Source organism: Anarrhichthys ocellatus, unplaced genomic scaffold, assembly GCF_004355925.1.
Source record: "Anarrhichthys ocellatus isolate YVR2014 unplaced genomic scaffold, GSC_Weel_1.0 scaffold1, whole genome shotgun sequence".
In the NCBI taxonomy this organism is placed as follows: Eukaryota; Metazoa; Chordata; class Actinopteri; order Perciformes; family Anarhichadidae; genus Anarrhichthys; species Anarrhichthys ocellatus.
The window spans coordinates 10,899,335-10,923,610 of record NW_022280031.1 but is presented as its reverse complement, the minus strand read 5'-3'; the positions used below and the strand labels follow the sequence as shown (position 1 = coordinate 10,923,610).

The window sequence follows — 24,276 nt, the reverse complement described above, 5'->3', positions numbered from 1 at the left end:
ACACACACACACACACACACACACACACACACACACACACACACACAAAAAGGAGATACGGGTAAGGTTGTGTATGTTTGTTTAACATGAGGAAATACGGAGCGAAATGGGACATGAATTGCAACGATACACTTAACAAGAATTCCCTCCTCCCAACAAAAAGATAAGTTGCTGTGACAAAGGATGCAGAGTAGAAATTAACTTTTAGCCTCACTTGAGATTTATTTTAGTACAAAATCACTTCTCTTCTTTAGAGGTCCCCCGGCTGTCTCAGAGAGCCCTTGAAACGATTCCCTCTTTACCCCCTGTGGTAGTGCACCTGTGCTCGGAGTGTATACTTGGTGTGTGTGTGTGTGTGTGTGCGACAGGTTTCCTTCTCCTTACCCAGGTCCATATCGGAGGCCTTTGGTCTCTGGGAGTACGGTGTGCCCTTGTACACAGCGTCGAGCAGCTTCTCCTTCACCTGCGTCACTGTGTCACAGTTCAGGCTCTTAACGGTCACCTCCGCAGCGTTTTCATTCTCTGGGTTCACACAGTGTAGCGTCTACAGAGGCAGGGGGTCAGAGGGGAAAATGCACAGGTCACATTTAGCCCAAGAAGTCAGTACAGACTGGGAGCGAGTGGAAGCATTACCATGCGGTGAGTTAATACAGCAATTCAGAATCAATATTCAACCGCGGCAACAGTGCACATGCAGCTCTTTATTACTATTAAAAGAGTGTTTCATCAGAATTAGAGGTTCTATTAGTTTTCCCCTTTGTGGAGTTGCAGATTCTCAATGTTGCCAACAACTGCAAAATGGTCCCTGATTTAGCAAGTACGGCTTTCCAAGAATACTGGCGACAAGAAAAAGAAATCCATGTCAATGTACTGTATCAAAAGGTATGTGTGCATCTGTTTTATCCTATGACACCAAATGTGTTGTCCAACTGTTTGTCTACACTTGCAAGCATACTGACCAAAGTCTTGTAGTCAATCTGCTGCCTGATGAGTTTGTCCTCGCTGAGGGAGTAGCGGGCCTCTCCTGTGATTGAGTCTATTGGTCCCTTTTCCATTTGCTGCTTCATGGCGCAGTACAGCATGAAGAGAGGCTCACCAGCACACTCCTGCAAACAGGAAACGAGAGTGAAGGGTTAGAGGAAAAATTCCAAAAGAAGTAATTGGAGAGAAAGACAGATTGTTAAAATGCGTACAATGAATACAACCTACGAAGAAGTGCACAACTGCAAAAAAGTGCATAGCTTTGCTGAGCAACTCCAATTATATTTCTAATCGTCTTTAAGCCAACCACAGGCAGAGCAGTAAAGGACGAGGCCATGGCCTGTGTTGGCTAATAGCGAGCTGAAAACTGACAGAAACACACACAATTTTTTTCTCTCTCACATACACACACTCCAGCCTCTCCCCAGTGTCTCTTCTTTGGGGAAAAACACCCTTTGTAAATCGCTGTTTGTGTGTGTGTGTGTGTGTGCGTGCGTGAGTAAGAAGGAGAGGAATCATAGAGACTGTGAGTGTGAATGAGTGGCAATTGATTGAGGAGTTAATAGAAGGTTAACGACTGAGGGGTGAAAAACGCTTGGAGAAGCACTTTGGTGTGTGAGACGTGTCAACCAGGCAACGAGCTCTGGGATGTTGGGCCCCCGTCTCTCTTTCCCTCGCTTTTCACATTCACTCAGTCGTTCAGCTGGTCTGCCAACTAAGCACTGCCTGTTTGTACAACTCCTCAGTTCCTCTTTTAAAGGGACAGTGTGTAGGATTTGGTGGCATACAGCGGTGCGGTTGCTGATTGCATCGGACTGAATACCCCTCCGCTCCGCTCTGTCCAAGACTTCGGTAAGCAGTGAGCCACCGAGTGCAAAACTGTGGTAACGCCGTTCCCCTTGCTCAACATTTTAATCGTACTCACATGAGTGCTGTTTAACCAATGATTCACATTTTCAAACTGTCCTTTAAAGCTTCGAAATGCCGCTTTGTGCTTTGAGACAGAGGAAGTGTATCCTGCCCTCTGCCCTTCAGCTGGGCATGTTCATGCATCAACACGTCAGTCATCTCGGTGAGCTGTCAGATGAACTCTGTGGGAAAATCTAGCACCGACTGCTTCCTATGGAGAGCACACCGCACCCTGGCTGACATCCTCTCTGTCCAACAGCATAGAAACCAGCTCCGCCCCTCTGTCTCCCGATGTTCCATGTTTATCAAAGCGTCATACCAGATGTGCGTTTAGTTCTGCTGTCCTGCCCTTTTCCCTTCAGCAACCTGTTCCAACTATTATGACGCATCCTTTCTATTAATTGAATTAGATTATAAAGGATGACATTGCCATAGAGCATCTTAACACAGCCATCTGCAATTTTACCTCAAGCAGCTCAGAACTTCTGGTTGCAGGAAGAGAGTGACTGTGCGACCATCCCACTCTCTCAAACAAGTCAGTGCACAGGTAGATAAGTGAAATAGGGAAATGGATAAAAGCATTTTTCTTATTCCTGTTCTCTTTGCTTGGTAAAAGAGTCTTCTTTTTCCTCCCTTCTACCTGACCTTTACCCATCTCTATTCACACCTGGCTGAATCTTTAAAATTGTTCCAGGCCTTTCTCTTATATGACCCCGAAAAAGTCAGGAGAAAGAGAGGCACTGAAATGCAGAGGTTAGATAAAAGCCAGGTCGCTGCTAGTAGCTACAGCAAATCTTTAGCTTCAGCACTCATTTCTTTCCAATCCCTCCATGTCCCTCTCTTGCACTCTTCATCCATGTTTTTCATTTAAAAACATTTTTTCACATCCCCAACACTTCCTCTCAACCATCCACAACCTCTTCTGACCGTTTCTACATCCTTTCACCTTTTCCTGTCCTCCCTCCGTTGTTTTTGTCTCATCTGAACTTCCCTAGCAGCTTTAACCCACTCCCCTGTCTCTGAACCCAACTCTGGCTGTCAAGTCCTGAGCCAAAACACACACATTCATGCACACCCAAAAGGGACACACTCACACACAGATGTTTAACTGGGACCCCCGGGGGCTTGGCTGGTTCACTGTCCTACAGAATGGCTGTTCTGGCGAGGGGTTTAAGGCCCCGCTGCTAACTGATTAGCTGCAGCAATGTTTGAATGTAGAGAATGTGTGTTTGGAAACAAGAATTTAGCACAGTTTAAGCCTCAATAAGACTCTCTGATTCCATATCAGAGGGAGAACAATTCAAAAAGAGAAAGAAAACATACAGACGGAGAGACAGGCAGACAGAGAAATGAGAGAATGCATTTGTGTAAGATCTCTGCTTTCCTCTTATGCTAAGCCCCAAAGCACTAAAGGGAGATACAAACACGCAGGCATGCATACACACACACTTTCCTGGCTGTAAAAGAATTCCAGTGAGGGCCACAAAGAGAGGACAGGTTATTGCAACGGGCTACGGAGATCACAACAACATGACCAGCTGTGTCTGAACAGCGCCTCAGACTACAGTTTCCTCAATTCTGAGAAAGGAGAATTTACCACATGAAAGGCAGAGGTAAGGGATAGGTAAGCCTGCTGCCTCTGCCTTATCTAATGCTGCAGCTGTGAATGTGTATGTTAGAGAGGCATTTCTCTATTCTCAAACTGCAGCAGTTTTTAGTATTGCTTCAAAAGTTGTGTGTGTCTATGTGCATATGTGTGTGACAGACAATTTTACCTTGAGGAACTTGTAAAGCAGGAAGGTGAACCAGTTGGTGAGCATCTTTTCAGCGACTGACTCCGTCCTGGGAAAGCGGTGAAGGGCAGGGGAAGAGAAAGGAGGTGGTGAAGGGTGAGAGAGAAATAACAGAAAAAGAAAAATTAGAGAGTGACAGTTAAAGGATGGAAATGAAGAGTGAGAGGGAGAAAGACCTTTTTCAAGCAGCACATAAACCTCGGCACAAGACCCTGGGAGGTTTTTGGAGTCATCCTAACCCGCCCCTCCCCGTTTCAAGCCCCCCTCCCCGGCTACAATCTCTGTGCATAAACCAACACTTTCATCATAGGGGGAAAAGGTGTTTAAGACACGCTCGCACATCAAAGAGAACACGCAGCATTATCATCGTCGTGCGGTTCGCCTTCAAACAACCGAGCCCTTTCCCTTGCTCTCCTTCACTCCCCCCATCATCACATGCAAACAAATCTTGGCAAAAACCAACACCTTCATTTCTGTCATTGTTTCGAACCAACCCCCCCCCACACACACACACACACGCACACATTTTCCCCCCCTTCAAGCACACCCACTCGTCTTCATTAGAAATACAGCAATTTGTATAATTCACTAACTTCTCTCGTTAATCACAAACCTGCCGTGTAATGAGGGGAACCCCTGCACGTGCACGCTCTTGAGAAGACACGTGAACAACCAGCAAATGAAAACAGAGCTATTAAAAGGCATTGTAATTAACGGACTTATTGCGCCTAATTTGTTAAACAGCTGAAAGGGAGACCGGCACTAACGGTATGTGATGGGGGGGGGGGGGGGAGTGATTATTTCTCCCACTCCGTCATCGTCCTCAGATTTACCTCCTCGCTTTCCACCATCCTTCCTTTTCACATTAGGAAGAAACAGGAAGACTGCTTAATTATCCAGCCCTTTTTTTTCCCTCCTAGATAAATGGGGGGTGTACAAGGGAGCCTTCTGCTGGGTTACTGGGTTGTCTAACTGGGCCACATTCCCTCACTTCTTGTAAACATTAGTCTTTGTGTCATTAGCGAGGCACCATGTGCAAAGAGGTGAAGAAAGGCATATTCTGTTGACAAATGACAGCATAGAATATATTTTCTTATCAACTTTGCACAGAAATTCTGTTTTTTCATGACAGGCGTGTAGTAGTAAGGAGATAAAGGGAAACACAGGAAACTAGGCCAATGTGCAGGTGAAACCAGCGAGGGCCTGTAGCAGTAACGAGACGTGAACTCCTACGCTTCCGCATGCCTCCCTGTTTGACTTTTGTTTGATGTATGTGGAGCAGTTTGCTTTTTTCATGGCTGTCAGCAAAATATAGCGGATCAAGGATGAGGCAACTGGGAACAGAGGGATGGAGGACGATGGAGGCGAATACACCTGGACAGAACACGCTTTTGGCCATGTCAGGACATGATAGTGGGCGAATTGTAACATCATCTCATTCAGGGAAACCATGTCACTGCACCCGTCGTTAGAAAGATTTTAACCATGCACTACAAAAAGGGTTGCTGTAGCTTTCCTGGCCAAAGACACTAAGTGTGAGCCAATAATGTGCCAATCACACCAAATGCACCCAGAGTGTAATTTTTCCATAGGGGATGAGAACTCACATGGGAGCAGATTATTAAGTATTTTGCTTTGCTGTGTACATGTCTAAAAATGAAAATGTTCTAAAGTCTATCTTTTGCAGGAAAAAGACCAAACCAGGGTGAACTATGTGTAATAATTGCCGAGCTTATTAACGCCAGCTCCCGAGGCTAGTGTAGTTAGCAGGGACAGCGTGTTGTAACCGTACGCCCCAAGAGGGGATTGGAAAAGGCTTCACACAGACACACTGGCTGAGAGTCATTTATTTGATTAGATTTTTAATTAAATATCTCTCAGAGGAAAAGGAGAGAAAAAAAAATGTAACTTTTTTTTTTATCATTTAATGTCTAATTCCAATTTATTTGGAGACAGGCCCTTTCTCTAATTGTGTCTTTCCTTAAATACGTGTATCTTTTCCTGTCTGTCTGTCTCCCTTTGCCTATCTACTCTCTCACCATATTACATCTTCCTACATCCTTTCTATTCCCCCCCCCCCATGTTTTTCCTTCCATCAATTTGCCTTCAGCCCAAGTGTCCCTGAAGACATTTGGCCCTCTCTTTCTGTCAATCACCATGTCTCTCCATCCCTCTGCTCCATCCACCTTTGCCTCGTTGCCTTTTTCTCTTTCACGTCATATTCTTTCCTTCCACTGCTGCTCATTTCCCATTTTTACTGATCCATTCACTCTCTATCCCTCACACTCTCCCTTGTAAATCCTCCTTTTGTTCCCCCTTTACATCCCCTCCATGCCTCGTACCTTTCCCCTCTCTACCTTTCCAACAGTGTGGGGGTGAGAGACGATCGAGAAGTGTGTGACTGCAGCTCCACTGGGAGTGTGTGTGTGCTCAGGGGTGTAATCCTCTCTGACAGGGACAAGGTTGAGAGATAGAGACGAGGTAACGTCACATAGGCCTCTAAAAGCTACAGTCCCAGTCCCCTGCCTCCCTGCTCCATAACGTCAGCTGTACAAGAAAAAACAAAGTACTTGACATTCTCACAGAGCATCATCTTCTATTTTCTATCATTTTGGCATAATTTCTCCTCCTCTTTTAGCACCATAATGAGTATAACTATCTGCTTGGGTTTGCATGCGCATTACAACTGCCATGGCAACATGAAGACACATAAAATAGGGAACAAGAATGAAGTTTTTTGTTTTTGTTTTTTGAAGGCTGAATACTCAAGGTGCTCACTTTCAGTGGGGGGCCTTCCTCTCAAGGACGCCCTAAACCGATGAGAAGTATGATAAACAAAAGGGACGTAACCTCAAACCTGAACCCCCAGTGGGGAAACTAGCCGTGCATTGTGTGACATGTTTTTGTCCGAGCCAGTTTCAACCCCTCTGTCTCCCTCCCTGTTTTCGTACCTCCTGAGTAAAAGCTTCGGGTGGTTCTTGCTCTCCAGGTTTTTGTCGATGAGGTCAGACAGGAGCTGTTTGAGGACGCCCGTGGCGTACTCCATCTCCCCCTGCAGCGCCGTCATGATGAGGGAGGCCACGTTGCCCCGGTCTCGCATGGAAAAGGACCGCTGTGCTTCCAAGGTGCGGATGAAGGTCAGCAGGAAGTGCTTTTTGGTCAGCAGCTGGCCGAACAATGTCAGGGCCTTCTCCGTGTTAGCGGGGACCTGGAGAGGAGGGCACAGAGGTGATGGTGGGGAGGAGTGTGAAGAGAGGAGGAGAGGGATGGAAGAGTGGAGGAAGGGAGTGAAAGTAGATTAAGGAAGCAGAAAGGTAAGGGGGATAAAGTTGGAAAGGAGGAGGGAATGTAGTGCAAGAGAGGGATGGAAAGTTAGAAGAAGGGAAGATAGAAAGAGAAGTGAAAGGAAGGAGGCATTAGACAAAAGGTACAAGAAAGGAAAAAGGGCAGAATATTAGTGGGAGGGAGGTAGAGAAAAGAGTGGGCGTATAAAAAGGTTGAGATCAGGATGAAGAGGAAGATGTGAGTTATAGTTGAGTATGAGTGAGAAGGAGGAATATTAGATGAAGGGTGTATTGGTAAAAGGGCCACATGTGCACACATGCCTATACACTCACAACACATGTATCTACAAACAGGGAACATCAGCTTACAGTTGCATCCATAAAACAAGGCTTTTAGGCTTTGCACTTTCTACCTATTATTGTCCCAATGCTCTCCCCAATTACCAGTTCTCTTTACCTCCCCCCATCCCTCGCAGCCCCCCCCTCTCCACCGATTCTCATCTTCTCTCAAAGTAAGGGCCAGGTCTCCCCCTCTGAGGGAGAGAAACAGAGGCTTGAAGTGAGAATGTGAGCTTCATGCTGTAATAAGAAATTGATCTGCTTGCTAGCGCACTACTGTGGCCTGTGATTGCCTGGGCCATACAAATGAAAATCCAATGTCGCGCTACACTATCCCTTTGGAATACAGTTGATAGCACGAGCAGATACTGCATGTCTCAAAGCCCCCCCTCCCTGCAGCCGCCACCATACATGCATGTCAGCGGAGCGCTAGTGTGCGTTTCCTTGTGATGTATGTGTGAGAGTCTAATGTATACAGAGAAATGATGGAGGTAGTTGTGCATGCTGCGTTACAGCGTCCACACAGCCTGGCTTTATGCGAGTGATAGTGTTCCCTCTTGAAAAAGGAGCAGTTGTGGAGGGGAGAGGATTTTATTGAACGTGTAAACATTGCTTCTTCAGAAGCCTCAAACAGGTTTGATCCTGTAGAGGCAATCTAGCACTTTTACCAAGTCTTAGTGGAGCTCGGACTTTGCTCACTCCCCGAAGAAGATCGGTGCCTTCACTGCATTACGTGACATTCGAGCTTGCCCTGAGAGTTTCTCCCATCAAAGTTAATTTTTTGGTACTATATATAGTTGTGCCTTGAAGCCACTTCTGCCTCGACCCCTCGACTACGGAACTGCTTAAGATGAAAGACGTTTGGTGGACACATTCAGATAGTTCACCTCTGATATAATGGAGATTCTTACCTTACCAAATCAAGTCTCTAAAATACCTAATTTGTATTGTATTTATTTTTTTGAGCTCTTTAATGTCCAATGTTACTCCTCTCAACCCTATACTGAGCAACCCATGGCACAGACAGAGCAGACTTTCAGATCAAAACAAAAGTCTCCACTAGACTTAAAGGCATATTGTTCTCCCAAAATTTTAATCACACTCCAGATTGATGAATTTGGCTCTTTTTATATTTCCACTATGCACCAAAGTCATTGCTTAACATTTCCTTTTTTTTTTTTTTTTTTTTTCTAATGACATATACAAACAGACATTCGGAACTACTTTCATTCACTCAGTGTGTGCGTGTGTTTGTGTGTGTGTATGTGTGTGTGTGTGGGGGGAGGTGGGGGGGGAATGTGAGTGAATTGCTCTCTACTGACCCGTACCTCCATCTCCTTAAGTACAGGATGGTCCTCAATCCCAGGAAACAGGACTCTCATGGCGTAGGTGCGGTAGTCCAGAAAGGGGATTCCTGCTCCGTCCAGCTCCTGAGTGAGTTCATGGATGTCGGTCTGCAGCTCCGCAAAGGCTGCGCAAAATAGAAATATGTCATGAACGTTGTCTTACTCTAAGTTTCAGTTTTGTTTCAGGTGACATAAAGATTGAATACAGACTTTACCGGATATTTACCGGACTAAACAGGATTTTTTTGTCTTCAACACTGACAGCCTGATTTTGATGACAACTTATAATCAATCTTCCATTTTACATTTAGCTTTCTGTCAGCAGAGTCCCAACACAAAACACAAAGTAAAGACACTTAGTGACTGAGGCCTGCTTTACTTGCTCTGGTACCTATTTATCCCAAACAAACCACTGCTTCTATACGTGCAAAATGCATCTCTTCATGTGCAGAAAAGGGATTTCTTGGGAAATAGGTATGTTTGGAAAGACCGTAGATTGAAACACCATCAAGGTGATTAGCAAAAAAGCATTTATTTAGGAGGTGAAAGTTGGGATTTATCACTAATTCTCCAATTTCTAAATTGTGTTCTCTAGTAATGATTATTATGTTTTTCTTCCCAAATAATTGGAAGTTCAGACTTCAAACGTTAAAGGGATAATTTGGGTGTTTTAAATTGTATTTAAATTTACATTAAATTCAATTTTTGGTGGCTTACATATGTTTTGCTGCTGCTCCCGTCCACAGCGGCACATTGCTTTGCTCTTAGCGATGTTGGCATTTGTTTTTTTCTTCTGATCAATAGCCTTGTTAACCGATCCTTAACCGCTAACGGTCAAGATTGGTGCCTTTATCCGTACACTGTTAGCAACAGGTGTTGAGGTTTACACAGCAAGCGGATTGGCGTGTGAGTCAGTCACACCATGGCGAGTGCTAATAAAATGGCAGAGCTAAAAGACTCGCCTGCAGGTACCTGTTCAATACACTCACTATGGATAAGTACCTCATACAACCCCACTTCAAAACACCCGAACTGTCCCTTTAAAAGGATACAAAAAAGAGAAGAATGGAAAAGCTGTGGTGCAGATAATAAAAATTACAACACATGCAAAAGTTGAAATAAACTCTAGAGCCAGTCTTGATCTTGACTTTTACTATTCATGCCTCAATCAATATGATTTCCTGAAACAGAATATTTTAAAGTAGAAAAAAGGCAACACAGGTGAGAGTGAGGAAAAGGCCGAGGCGTGTGGAGGAGTAGCTGTGACAAGCAGCATTATGTGATCGCTCAATGCTGAGAGCAGAGAGAAAGATGGAGGGAAAGAGGAGAGAGAGGAAAGTGTTATGAGTCTCAGTGGCTGGAGGGGAGTTCAGGATGGAAGTGCACACAGGAACAGGAACATGAGCCTGTGAGTACACACACATAACACGCTGCCACCACACACGCTTGTACTACAGCAGCCACACACACACACACACTTTTTCCTGTCTTGCCCCACAGCTGAACACATAGTGCCCAGATGATTAATGTGAGTGCATGTGTCAGTGTTTTTACACATTTTCCATTCCCTACGAGTGTGTGTTCTGACCCCGTTCTGTATACTCCAGTGGCTTCACAAGCCACATCTAGAGGGAACAAATGGGATCAAATCCATTCTCTCACTCACTTCCCATACAATAGTGCATATATTTTTTGCTGTACTGTCTTGATTCCATTTTATACATACAAAACTCCCTTGAGGAGGAAATATACAGCTTTACGCTTCCATTACCTCGACTGTGTGTGTGCCCTATAGTGTCACCCAAAATACACCAACACATGGATACACAACCCAAACAAATAATGAACCAAAGCCCAGACTAACAGATGGCTTGTGTCACCCTATCCCTCTCTTCCTATCTCTCTTTTTCTCCCTCTTTCTTCCCTTCAAAGTGACATCTTAGAGGTCACCTCTCTCCCCCCGATGGTTGCCTCTCCTCTGCTACATCCCTCCATCTTTCTGTTAGTTTGGCTCACTCATGCCATCCATCTCTCTCTGCATCTCTCATCAGCCTCTCTTTTCTCTACCCTGATGCATATCTTCTCTTCACTTCTTTCATCTACTGTATATATATATATATATATATATATATATTCAATATTTGTACTTATCTGTTCAATTTCTGTTTGCTGTTCACTCCACCTCATTAATCTTTTCCCCCACATATTCTAATCACTTCCCTTCTTATTACTCCATGTTGTCCTCTTACTTTTGCACCCATCTCCTTCTGCACCGAAATATTAGTATTCTATTAGTATTAGTATTATTCCAGCATTATCGCCCGCTATCCTCATATCAACTTCCTTCTCTCTCTCGCTCTCCTTTTTAAAATTCTTATTCTTCAGTACTTTCTGCTTCGCCTTTTGTTTTCCCCTCTCTCCTAATCTTCCGATCCATCCTTCTTAAGTGCCCACCTCTCCTCCCTTTCTCCTCTCACAAGTTCTCTGCCTTATTTATCTCCCTCGCTCCGTCCCTCTCCTTCCATCCATCCTGTTGTTGTCTTCCAGACAGTGGTGACAGTGGGGGACAGACAGGGTCAGGGCACCTGGACTCACCGCCACACACCCCAGCCAATCATTGTTTGACCCACTGTGTGAGTTTATATGCATGTGTGTGATTGCGAGAAGTAAAAAAAAAAAAAAAAAAAAAGAGCAGGGCCTAAAGAGTTGAGTGCACACAGACGCGCACGCACGCACACACACACGCACGCACACGCACACACACACACACACACACACACACACACACACACACACACACACACAAAGTCATCCCCTGAGCAGTTGACTGGCACAGTTAAAAACATTCTGGGGCGGGGAATTTGAAAGATGTGGGCGTTTCCCATTGCCTGATAATCGGACTTTGCCGTTCACTTTTCTTCATTCATTCAGCCTGAAATTGTGTTCATTGTCAGCCAATTTTCTGTTGGAATTGATTCCGTGTTGCCCTAACCCATCGTTAGTATGTGACGTAGTAGAGACTTGTTTATTTTCTTTAAATTGATAAACAACAACCTGTACATCTGTGTCATGCCTTTTTCATGGATGTCGCTAGGTAGCTAACAAGCTATGGAGTAAGATGATGTCGCTATTTTTAATCATGCCTGCAAAGCTCTGATTGGCCGACAGCTTCTCTTCAGTTTCTGGCCTTTGTGATGCTTGACCCATACTAGGGGAGTCAAGATATGTTGGTCACTATTGCAATAACTTGGCCATTCTTTTTGTATCTTTCCCCGATATTTATTGTTTTAAGAATACTGATATCTGTCGATATTGGGTCTGAGGTAATATTTCTATTTTTCTACATGTTAGTGCTTCGCAGTAAACACCTTGATCACCCCTACAAGTAACTACAATCAATTGACATTGTTATATTTGAGGTTTACTAAAGCAGTGCAACAAGTGAAGTGAACTCTTATACAAATGTAGTCTGATGATCATAGTTATCAGTATTCTCCTTCTCTCTTTCTCCCCATCTGCTTCTCTCTCTCTTGCCAGACAAACCAGTAACGGCATCAGTAGGCTCTCAATGGATCCATGCTGTTTACTGCCAAATAGATATATGCTAATGTACTGGTGTGTAAGTCTCTCTGCCCCTGCTTCAGTCGTTGCCAAACCCCTCCCCCCTTACCATACCTCACTTTCCCACCTCTGTGCCCTGTATCTATCTAACCTCCATCTCCCTCTCCCTCTCTCAGTGTGGATGGTAGTGAGGCCAGCCAGGCAGCTCTCTCATGGGGTGGAGAGCCAACATCTGGTGGCTGGCTCAGATCAAAGTACTCCTCTGGAAACACACCAACACCCACACACACAGGCACACACACACACTGCTGCCACCTAACAGCAGGGGGACAGTTGGCAGCGAGAGGCTGGGAGAAATAGAGTGAAAGAGAAAGCAGGGAGAGAAATGGATAGGACTATTGAATGGGAGTAGTGGAGCGTTTGAGGCAAACTGCAGCAATTTACAGAAAGTTATTTGGGGACATGGGAGTTATTTGGGTAAAAAGATGAAGAGAACCAAGAAGTGAGAAATATGAAAAGGAACTAGGAGAACACAAGCACTACAGAAGCAACTTGTGAAGTTTGAGCGGTCAGCGTCACGCCTCTCTTATGACCACGTTTTGTCAAAACTCACCTTCCTTGCACTCAAGGGCCACCCTGGACTCTAGGTTGTCCATCTGCAGTTGCAGCCGTTTGAGGGTGCGGTCGGCGTCCCGCGACTTCCTCTTATAAGCAATCAGCACCACAATGATAACCAGCAAGAGTAAGCCGCCACCTCCTCCGATACCAATGATGGCAGGCAGAGTGAGCAGGCTGTCCGAGTAGATCTGCAAGGTCCCCGGTGAGTATTCAAAGCCTCCAACACGCACCTAGTAGATGAACACACACAGGAAAGTTATATTATCTTGAAACTACATTAAAATAAAAAGTGGGTCTGTTTGCAGCAGTATTTGGCAGGGTTCCAAGCTGAAGCTGTAAATCATTTTCATTCAGAGTTACATGAAATAGAAAATACATTAGATGTGAAAGTCTTACAAATCCTACAGGCCCACATCTGGCCACAACTACTTTAAATCCAATAGTGATGAAAAAAAATGCTGCAAGGTGCCACAGTGCTAAATCCCATATTGCATTTATACTGACAAACCAAGCTGTGTCGTGTTGAGCCAAGTGCAGGCCAAAACTCCTCAAAACCCTTTATATCTGGGTTGGGGGAGGCAACATCTGTGCCCCCGGGCCGTCTTTGGATCCAGTGATACAAGTACACACAGTCACACACCCATCTGACTTTCAGCCATATCACATCAAAACAGTTCTGGTTTGCAGAACACATGAATGAGAAAAAACCGTTGGGATATGGTCCCCCCCCCCATCTATTTTTTCTTCTTCTTTTATTCCATCTTCAACTGGCTTACATCTATGAAATACCAAATGGAGAGTAAAAATAGACACAGACCTCTCACGCCCACGAGCCATTTTTTGGTCTCTATTGAATATCAATACTGTTCAAATCCCAAGGTGGATGCCAGCCAAAAGAGACCGATCAAAAGCTTCTAAGATGTAAATACAGTCACAAACAGTGCCAACGGTGTAAGAGACAGGATGTGTGTGTGTGTTTGTGTGCTTGCAGCTATATGAATGGGGAAGAGAAATCTAGAGTAATTAAAGAGATTTAGGTCTGATGGATGGGGAGGAAAGAATGAGTTGAATGAATAAAAAAGGCAGGAAGTGGATTGACATAAAGAGGGGGGATGAATAGCACAGCGGAAACAGCACTGAGAACAGGAGCTATGGAAGAAGAAGATGGGCCGAGCGGCTGAAAGAAATGTGAAAGACAGATGCTCCAGAGGTGGCAAGGAGAGAAATCAAGTGGGATGACGAAATAACAGGTACTTAAGAAAGTAAAATTGAACCTGGGAGATGGATGATGCTCATTTTCAGGTTTGAATCCAAACACTTTGCCCTGGATGGCCCCATGCTCTGCCCCATGCGTGACATATCAAGTTAACTTAATAAAGAAACACACTCACATGATGGGAGGACATTCAGTAATGTAAACAAATATGAAAGTTTTACTCACAGTGACTTTGTGTTCTCCGGTCAGGTTGGGCCATTCACACAGCAGCTGGCTCTCAGACAGGGTGAGAACGCAGGGCGTCTCCCCGATCAGCACCGTGTAGTTCAGCTTAGCGTTTCCTGGGGCTGCGGGAATTAGGTTACGGCCCTGGAAACAGACACACACACACACAAACTTCGGTTACTTACATAAGATCTAAGTCTCAGGTGGTCCACACAAATAGAATAATAATTACAGAGAATGAATGGAAACTGATTCACTGACTGTGATTTATGCTGCCAAAAATCCCCCATACTTGTTTCTGATTGACTGGCAAGTGTCCGCCAGGTGTTCAGCCACAGCGTTATAAGTGTGCAAGGTACTTTAAACTGCAGGTAGCCATAGCAACTGTGCCACTGCACAGAACTGACCGGTCAGGCATCAAAATATGAGAAACCTGTGCACATTCTAAGTCTTTGATATTGCTCTTGAGGGAAAAATGTAACTTGAAATACATTTAGCCAATAAGAAATTTGATCATTTGATCATGATCTGGTGGATAAGGCCTGGCACAAGCATAAATGCAGGCCAAAGACTTTAAAAATGTGTTGGGAAGTATAATAAATACATCTCTTCTCCTCTGCTGCCTCTACCTACCCCTCCTCATCCTAACTCACTGTGCTTTGCAGAGTGTGCAACTGCGCTACCGCGCTAATAATTGCTTTAAGATCTCGATGAACATCTAATTCCTCCGCAATTACTTAATAGGATGCCATTCCTGTGCTGCTTATTATTGCAATTCTTTACACGGAGCACGGTGGGGCAATCAGAGCTTTTCATTATGGAATTATATGTAAAGTTACAGGGGAGAAAGGCACGAGTCTTCATTTCTAAAACTCCACCCTGATTGGCAGAGAGAGAAAAAAGGCTTTCGTTTTCCATGAAATTGCATGATAATTTTCTCTCACGCTCCTGCGTCTTTGAAGTTCAACGGGGAGAGGTGAAATGACATAAAGACAGAGCGGGGGTGGGTGGTGCAAAGCATTTCTAAACACGCTGTGGATTCAAATGCGTACTGCTTCTATGGCTCAGAGTAAACATGGCTATAAAGTCTCCCTTCAGAAGTTATCTGATAAAAATCTGAGCAGGTGGCATAGCAATGCATGGGTCCACTTTATAAACATTACTTTCCTTTGCACCTGATATTAAAGGAGGCGTTATGGAAGAGACTTCTGTTTTTTTTTTTCCTTAAAGGTCTCCAAACCCCAAAGGAGAAAGCAGGTGAAGAAATAACATCTTTCAAGGTTGAGGCACATCTGACAGACGGCTGTGTTGAAAGAAAACTCAAAGAAAGAGGAAGAAGGTAGCCAACGTTCTGTACAGGAATGTTTCCAGCAAACGCTTTCAAATTCCTGTCAGCCTGTTATCAGTTGTGTTGGATGCTGACTGGGAGGTCGCTGCAGCATTTTCTAAAATAATTTGTTAAATTGAGCTTTTTAATGTTGCTTACAAATACTCAACATCACTGGTGCGCTGCTCTCTGCTTTTACTGCTCTACGAGTGTGTCAACTGAGCTTTAACACTCAGCTACCCTTCTTTTGTCCTGGAGTCCTCGTGCGTTTTAAGACATTTATCCCACACCTTTATAGAGCAACCTTCGAAAACCACCACAAACTCCAACCTGACATCATTCCCTCAAACGTATGAGTCATTTCCCCCCCCACCCATGCCTGGTCTACTGTGAAAGGAGAGAGGACAGACATCAGAAATAAAATGTGAAAGGTGATGCAAGAAAGGAGACAGAATGCAACACAAAACAGAAAAGATGTAGAAAGGTAGAGACAGAGGAAGAAGACGTGAGAGTGGAAACTGAAGAAAAAAAAAAAAGAGAGATAAAAAAGTCAAGAGAAGAATAAAAAGAGAAAGGCTGTGATGGATGTAAAGCAAAGCTAGATAGAGACAAGGCCAAAACAGATCAATGCTAAGAGCACAAGGCAATTTACCTTGAGTATGAGTGGTGAGCCGGGCTTCAGCTCCAGCATGCCCGAGGGGCTCAGAGGTTCGAACACGGGGTCCGGGTGGTAGCTGAAAGTCTCGTTTACCACCAGCACGGAGCGCACGTCGTCCATGACAAAGCCGATCTCATCAGGACGGCTGCCCGACTCTGAGAAGCTTTTGTCAGATCCGGCCACAGAGGGCGCCAGACACACCATCACGGTGTTGTTCACAACCGTGCAGTTCTGGAGAAGGAGAGAGAACATACAGGAAAAAAGGAAAAGTGAAAAAAGGCAGGAGGGAACGAGAACGGGGGAGAGAATATGCTTAAGAGCTGAAATAAGTTTGACAAGGTGATTTCCCTTTTTTATCAGACAACGTTTCAACCTTGTTTACACTGTTTGCAGTATTGGAAAGAAATGTAAACAAAGTACTTTTTTAAATAATAACTCAAAAGATTGTGTTAACCAATACATAATCAAAAACGCATATAACGGCTGAAACAGGGTCTTGCGATACGAGTGATTAAATGTCTCCGTAATGACATAATGAGGAAGAGGCTGGCTTAATAACATCAGTGTTGTAATCAGTGTTGATATTATCTGGAAATCCCCTGTGGGGTTTGACACTTAAATCAGTCACCGAAGAACAAATTAGACTGTAATGACTCACAGAAAAAAACGGAGAGGTCAGCCAGTAGCAGTTTACAATGACACAGCACGGCTAAAGAGATCTTTGAATAGTTTCACAGCGTGTTATAGCCTTACATTGTGTTCTATATGTCACATTATTAACACTCACACACACAAAAAGGTGTGTAAAATCACAAAGGCACGGAACACAACTGTGTTTATAGGTCAACAGAAACATTAACCAAGCTGAATAAAAATGACTGCAGAGAGGTTGACAAAGGAAACAGAAGGGATATTTTTACTTTCAGCCAAGAGCGGGAGAAAGGTTAGCTAAGCCCCGTGGTGCTAGGTGAAGAGAGGGGGATTTGCCAGAGCCGCTTTATTGCTGGTTGACATTTCAAAGGTTAAACTGCTAAAAGGAAATTCAACATCAAAAACAAACAGAAAATGGGCCCTTGGCTGGTTGACCGACGGGTCAGGTGTGTGCGTCCGTGTCTGTGTCCCAGGAGTGTGTGCATTGCCTGAAAATGAGTTTTCCACAGAGAGGGAGACAGCGGAGGCGGTGGGTGAGGGAGAGAGAGAGACACCTGTGTGTCTATATTGGTCTCACTCCATCTCACTTGCCAAGTCAAGTCACTGCTTTTTTTTGTTTTGTCAATAAAAACTGTGTGTGGGTGCCTGGATCCGACCACTTACATTTTCTGACTTGGCAGCTCCATACTTGGCTCTCATTTTGGGCTCCTTGATGGTGGCCAGATTGGTTCCAGTTATGGTCAACATAGTTCCTCCACTAAAAAAGAAATGGCAACACTTGTTGTAAAGACATCAGGACAAACACAATTATACAATAGTACTTGGGAAAATTAAAACAATTCCATGTGCACTTGTGTGCGTCACACATCCATGCACCTCCTGCTGAACTTTTTCGGTCTTGCAGGGTCCGAGTCCATAGCCAGCCTATCAGTCGAAGAGGCCCCTCCAGTAAGCGATATACCATTAATGCTCGCTCCTGCTACAACCTTCCGCCTGCTTATTCACGGGAGCCCATTTTCAGGTAATGATAGCAACGCTAAAGCCCTTGCATGAATGTTAAAAGCGGCTTTAAACCGATATGGAGGCTGGAGGGAAGAATGAGCGAATGTGTAGCATTACTCCTGAGAGCCGAAGCTTTTGGCCTCTCCTCCGCACCTCTTGAAAGCCAGGGGAGATATTTCCACAGCGTATTAAAGTTGCACTGCAGTATTTTTAAGCATGAGATTCACTCGGCGAATGCACCGCTGTCAGTGATCTGACATGTTCCGTAACCTTTACACCTGTGACCTATTCGGGTCTATGTGACGCTGACCAGCCGAGACATGGGTAATATGGGTGAGAGTCCTATTCCCCCCACAATGCCTCCTCGACAGCCTCTGCTGGCCTGAGAGGCTGAACTTTATCTGATGTGAGGTGTTCTGACAGCAGCTAAATAAGTTAACATACAACCTAAAAACTGGAGCAGGGTAAGGCGAAGCTTGAAGCCTAGTGCGGCTGTGAGTCACCACTGGCACCAAAGAACACACACAGCAAATGATACGCTGGCTGGTATATTGCTAGGTTTCATACAGGCAATGATACACCAAAAAAAAAAGCTTATTCTGTGTCATTATTCAAGTGCTGTAAAGCCTTGGAAGAAAGCTCGTCTACGTGAATAGCAACCATTTCAGAGGCTCTGGCGTTTTTTCTCTCTGAGCAGTGGCAGCTGAGGACTTGTGATCTACTCAGCCAACATAACATCCATTCCATGATGGAACGAGAGCATCCTTAAATGTAAAGATACACGGACACAGTTCCCACAAGACAAAGCATCCACATCCAGGGGGTTGGCTGTGTTTTTCTAAGGCCAGATGGAGCCGGTATCTAAAGCCAGTCCCAGGCCTGGCAGATGTCGAAGTGGTGAATAGAGTCTGGTGTGAAAAGTGAGCAGACAAAAGGAGATTTACATACAGTTACACCTTTGTTGGCGGAATAAGATAGAGCTGTGAACATGTAGAGGAAACTGTGAACAAGAAGCTCAAGATCAGTAAAAATCTGCTTTGTATCAATATGTAGCAACACTCAACAGAGTAGTTCTGTGAGAAGATAAGAATCCTTTCCACACACACACACACACAGTGTACACTTTAATGGTGTACTGAGTGAACTGTACTATACACTGTGTAAACAAAGTGGTGTGTCACGCAATGTTCACAGTGCCATGCGTGTCCGTCGTCACCTCAAAAGCCTCTTCCTGAAGGGAGGGAAACAAGTCTGAGTCATGTCAGATTTGTGTTTTGGAAGAGGGGGGCTCAGCGCTGTTTGAAATCGTCCCGTCAAAAGGGTCACGAAAGGGGACGCGGTGACAAAATAGCTCGGTAAATAAAAGCGTGATTGGCCTGGAGAACAATGCACCTCCTCCTCTGGGAGCGCTGAGTGAAACACCAAACACAAGCCGAGTGCCGAGGTTATTTCCCCCCCCTAAGGTTGGAACCAACACTTTCATTCTCCTTTCCCCTTGCCAACCCTCGACTACTTTATTCATGCCATTCCAAATGAGACTTCACACCTCTTTTGCATGACAAGAGACTTTTTCCTCCCTGCAGAGTTTTAAACGCGGCTCCCATTTTCACCTCAACCACCTGCGATGATGCAGAAGTGGATTGTTAGACTGTTTGAATGGACAATGTGTCCGGTGGAAAAATCTAATGTGGGCTCTCCTAAGAGGTGATACTCCTAAATAAAAACCTGGAATATACTGTATAGAGTTGCTCTAATTACAAAACAAGAAATATATATAAAAAAACTCACAACATGTTCCTGGAATTATACTTTTGAAGTAAATGAGACAGTCAACAGTGTGTGTGTGTGTGCTGGCTTCATTTCTGAGCTGAGGAGTAGAAGAGTTTCTAGGTCATGCAAGTCAGCCCATTAGCACTTGGTAGCTCCCAGCTTTTTTATTTTTTATTTTTTCCTCCACAACACAGCTTGTGTTTGCACAAGAAGTCTTCCCGTGGGTATGTAGTCTCATTTCAATAAGTCAAGTAATATTTACAGATACATCTCTGCTGCAACTCATCAACTGTAGCAGTGCACTGCTTCAGGAGCCTCCTTTACTGCTGCTCCTGCTCTCAAAGATTTACTTTTGAAATGAAAAACAGTGTGAAAATGGAGACGAATGTTTAGTTTTTGTCTTTCAGACCCAGCCTATGCTTGCAGAATATTACATTTATCAAATTGTACAGAGAGTTCATAATTCAGTTTAGTTGACTATGCTCCTTGGAAAAAGGCATTAATGGTTAGCACTTCCACCGCCAGGTATTAATAATGTATTGATGCATTTGTATCTGTTCTATAGAAGTACATCAAGCAGAATCGCAAATCAAAAACTGTGTTGATGTGAACTATAGATAATAATAATAATAATCATGACATTTTGCATGAAATCCGACAGAATTGGCTACATGGCGCAGCAGAGCTTGAAAAATACACCAATTTATGCCGATATTGCCCAGTTTGCAAACCCATCCTCTGAACTATTCACCTTCAATTCCTGTCAGGGTTGACATGCGCAATGCAGGAAAAAGCGAGAATTAACCAATCATGCTTGGGTTTTGAGATCGCTGTAAGCTTCTATGCATCACAGACAATCCTTGACGTTCATACAAAAAGGTTAATTTTTGCTGCAACCGGACTAGCTGAGGGAAAAGCCCTTATTGTATCCTCACCTGGCGATACTCCAGTCGGGCTCGATCTTGAGGATGGTGGGATCGTCAGAGTAATTGAACTTGACCTCTGGGTTCCTCAGCTCAGCAGAGTTGATGTCCACCATGACCGGGGTGGTACCCGCGGTTTGCCCCGCCGGAGTCACGCACACTATCTCCTTGTTGCTCCGCCTAGAACGGCAGGAGATGAAGTTGGGAGGACAGGAGAGAAAGAGAAAAAGAGATGTTATATAAAAAAGTTGCGGATGGCCTCTCTTAAAGTGGACTGTTGAGTATTTGGGAGCTGACTCTCCGACAGACACACAGAATAAAAACTGAAGTGAATCCTTATTATAACCCTTAAATAACTCATACATTATTTATCAGATGTGACAAAAAAGAAAACACACACACACACACACACACACCCACCCACACACACACACACACAGTGGTGACACAGTCGCCTATCCACATGGCTGACATCTTTCAGTCTGTCCAGCCGTGGTTTCATCAGCCTGAATCACAGAATGATGTATTTCAAAGCTCTCTCTCCCTTTCTCTCTCTCTCTGTCCTTCCCTCCTGCGCTTTCTCTGGCTGATAGATCTGAAGTGGCAGATCAGGCTGGTCGTCTCTCTGTGTGATGTAACTCCCTTCGTAGCAGACAGGCAGCCAGCTGTGACCTGCTGGGAAACTTTGTACCGCTGCCAGAAACTTTGTGCTCCACTGCAGTGGCTCATTCCACCGTCCCCTACCCCTGACAGGGGGACACACTGCTGACCGAGCGGTGGGAGGGACAGCTCCCTGTGAGACAGCAGTGTGTTGAGCAGGTGTGCTTTGACTGTTTGGAAGTATGGATTTGCATATAAATACAGTGTGCAGGTAGAAGATTAAACATTGTGCGAGTATGTGTTTTGTGTCGTCGTCTGCTAACATCTTACAGAGCACCGCAAGTGTGAGCAAATGGGGTGTGTGCATTGCGCAGGCATGATGGCAGGCGGCGCAGTGTGAAATTTTGAACACGAGTAGAACAAGCTGATCCGTACACAAATCCTCCCCCGTTATCTGCTGTGAAAGTGAAATCCACAGAAAGACAGGAGATGGTGGAGAAGATGAAAGAGTGGAAACCCATTCTAATCCCCGCGGCTTGCGACGGGGTGGGCTCGGGTTTGGATAAACGAGTGAAAAACGGTGAAAGAAAGCAAAGAATCGGGGGAATCGGGCGTCTTTGTCGGACACATCCCCGCCGTCTCCCGGGAGGCGATTTTGACAGCGTCCTCAGACTGAAACGGGACTGAAGATAGAAGGAGAAAAAAATGAAGGAAGATATGAAAAAAAAAACCATCACACACACATTCCGCTATAGTGCTGCGTTTCCACGGCAACCAGTCTCACAACAGCGTCGCTGCCGAGAGCGTCTGTGGCGCCGCGTACGTATTTTTGACAAGGTTGCGGCCGCACAAAGGAAAGCCAAGAGGGGTATATACAGAAAGAAAGAAAAGAGAAGGAAAGAAATGGGGTTGCAGGTGGAGATAAGAGGATGAGTGACTTGGGGTAAATAGGTTTTGATTAAAGCGGAGGCCCCACTGAATACAAAGACACATTAAAAGAGATGGACTCAACCAGTTCATTACTTTGGCCATAAAGGTTATTGCTGCTCAGCGATTGAAAGGCCAAGACTATTATGTTCACCTTTCTCGGGATGTGCTTCAGAGCTTTAAATTGGCCTTTACTTTTTCTTTTGATATGATATAAAAAGAACTTGATCGGTCCAAGCTCATTAGTTTAACCTGTCACTTGTTGCCTGAGAGAAGGGAACCACTATAATAAAAACACCAGTGTTACAGAGAAATGTGTTCTGAAAGAGAAACAAGAAAGAAAGAAACAAGAAAAACCCTGGACTAGTGCCTCAGCTACACTGGAACAATGTATGAGGAGCGTAAACATGTTCTCCCTGTTGTTCCAATATTCACCTTCATTAGTGAAGATTTTTCCTGGAAAGTCCTTTCAGTGTTTTAGTTCATCGACAATCTTTTTCAGTTAGGTTTCCTCTCTCTGCCATCTGCCAGACACCATACATGAGTGGATTTAGTCCAGAGCTCAGTTCTCTGTCACTTTGCCAGGAACTCAAGGAAACAATTGAGTCCTCAGCTCAAGGAATTAGAGTCATATAAAATGTGTCTTCTCTTCTTGAAATCTTGGCACAATCTCTTGCAGAGTGAGTGACAATGTAAGATAACAGTGGCAGATTATTCTAAAAAACAAAAAGTATTACATTTTTTTTTTTTTTTTTTAAGTATTTCAAACACGAGTTTAAAGCTGGAAAAATCGGAGTTTCCAATTACATGCAACACTATATCGTTCCTTCCAAATTATAGTCATATATCTGACAAAATGTGGGCCATGCACTTAAGTCATTCACGGCACAACTGAATAATGATATCAGCTTCCCGGAGAAAGGCTACACTGTCATTCTCACAATTGCTGTGAATTACAGTACTGCAGGTCATCTTCTTGCCGGTAGCATTTTTTCAGACCTTCTGCAAATCAAAAGGCAGCAACCAGGGAAAAAAAAAAAAAACAGGTGATTTTCTTTTAAAACAGGGAATAACTATAATTATCAAAACACAGGAAAAAGGGAAAGATGGCAGAAGTAAAAGATAGGTGGGGGAATTATTAGAACTTGTAATGATCTTCTGAGGAGCATAAGCCAAAAAGAAAACTTCTGAGATCTTCTGACAAAAACATGTGCATGCTAAAAAAAGCTAATTCCAACAATTTGATACGAGTTGTAAATCAAACATAACACTGGGGTTGTCATCAAATATGAGCTCACAATTCAAATGATGTTAAAAGTGGATTCACTCACCTCTCGAAGCGACACGGGTGAAGTCCTATTTTCACCGCTACAGCACTGCCTGCATTGAGATGACTGCCTTCAATGGTGATCCTTGTTCCTCCGGACAGCGGCCCAGTGGACGGAAGGACACGGGTAAAGTACGGAGACTACGGAGGGACACAGGCAGAGGACAGGTGGATAAATAATGGCTGCAGAACTTCAACAGAGATGTTCAAATACAGTATCAAAATCATCCCTCAAAAAAAGACTTATCTTAGCTGTAACTTTGTAGCAACGCTCCTACAACACGCACACTTACCACAAAGGTGAAGGCCTTGGTGGACACTGCTTTGTAGTCTGGGTGAGTGCAGTCCCTAACGCACACTTCTACCTGAGCCTCCTGCACCCTGTAACCTGTAGCATCATTCAGTCGGCACACAATCCTGAAAAAGGGGAACACAGAGGTGGAAAGATGAGTTCCAAGTCAGAAATAAATACCAATAGTTCACAATAAACCGTTTCTGAAGCCACATTCATAGAAATAACAAAAAGGCAGAGCAAATCTACTGGAAGGAATCTGCAGTGCTAAGACAGGGCGGAGTTTTCTGTGCGCGTGTTCATGTGTGCGTGTCTGCATTAGGGCGTGCTATAGAACTAGAAGCCTCGTACTTGGCCCTGGGTGCTGGCTGACCAAATGAAAATCCACTGGAGAAATGATTGAATGAGGGGACGAGTGGCAGTGTAGCCCGCGGGGAGAACACACACGCACACACACACACACACACTTACTTCATGTTTCACCCACTGGAGACACACTTGACTGTTAATTAGCCAGAAAGAACGAA

The 24,276-nt window shown here is 44.4% G+C and overlaps 1 protein-coding gene across 1 annotated transcript in view; it reads right to left on the bottom strand.

Moving 5' to 3' along the window:
* Positions 1-24,276, bottom strand: part of LOC116384195 (plexin-A1-like) — an 85,008-nt gene that overhangs the window by 9,434 nt on the left and 51,298 nt on the right. Inside the window, exons 11-22 of the mRNA XM_031848663.1 lie at positions 23,751-23,874; positions 23,462-23,598; positions 20,616-20,783; positions 17,572-17,665; positions 16,252-16,488; positions 14,273-14,416; positions 12,827-13,061; positions 8,629-8,777; positions 6,635-6,891; positions 3,666-3,732; positions 960-1,106; positions 385-544 (exon numbers count right to left, since the gene is read on the bottom strand). Coding sequence (XP_031704523.1) covers positions 385-544; positions 960-1,106; positions 3,666-3,732; positions 6,635-6,891; positions 8,629-8,777; positions 12,827-13,061; positions 14,273-14,416; positions 16,252-16,488; positions 17,572-17,665; positions 20,616-20,783; positions 23,462-23,598; positions 23,751-23,874 — 1,919 coding nt within the window. The remainder of the gene's footprint in view (positions 1-384; positions 545-959; positions 1,107-3,665; positions 3,733-6,634; positions 6,892-8,628; positions 8,778-12,826; positions 13,062-14,272; positions 14,417-16,251; positions 16,489-17,571; positions 17,666-20,615; positions 20,784-23,461; positions 23,599-23,750; positions 23,875-24,276) is intronic.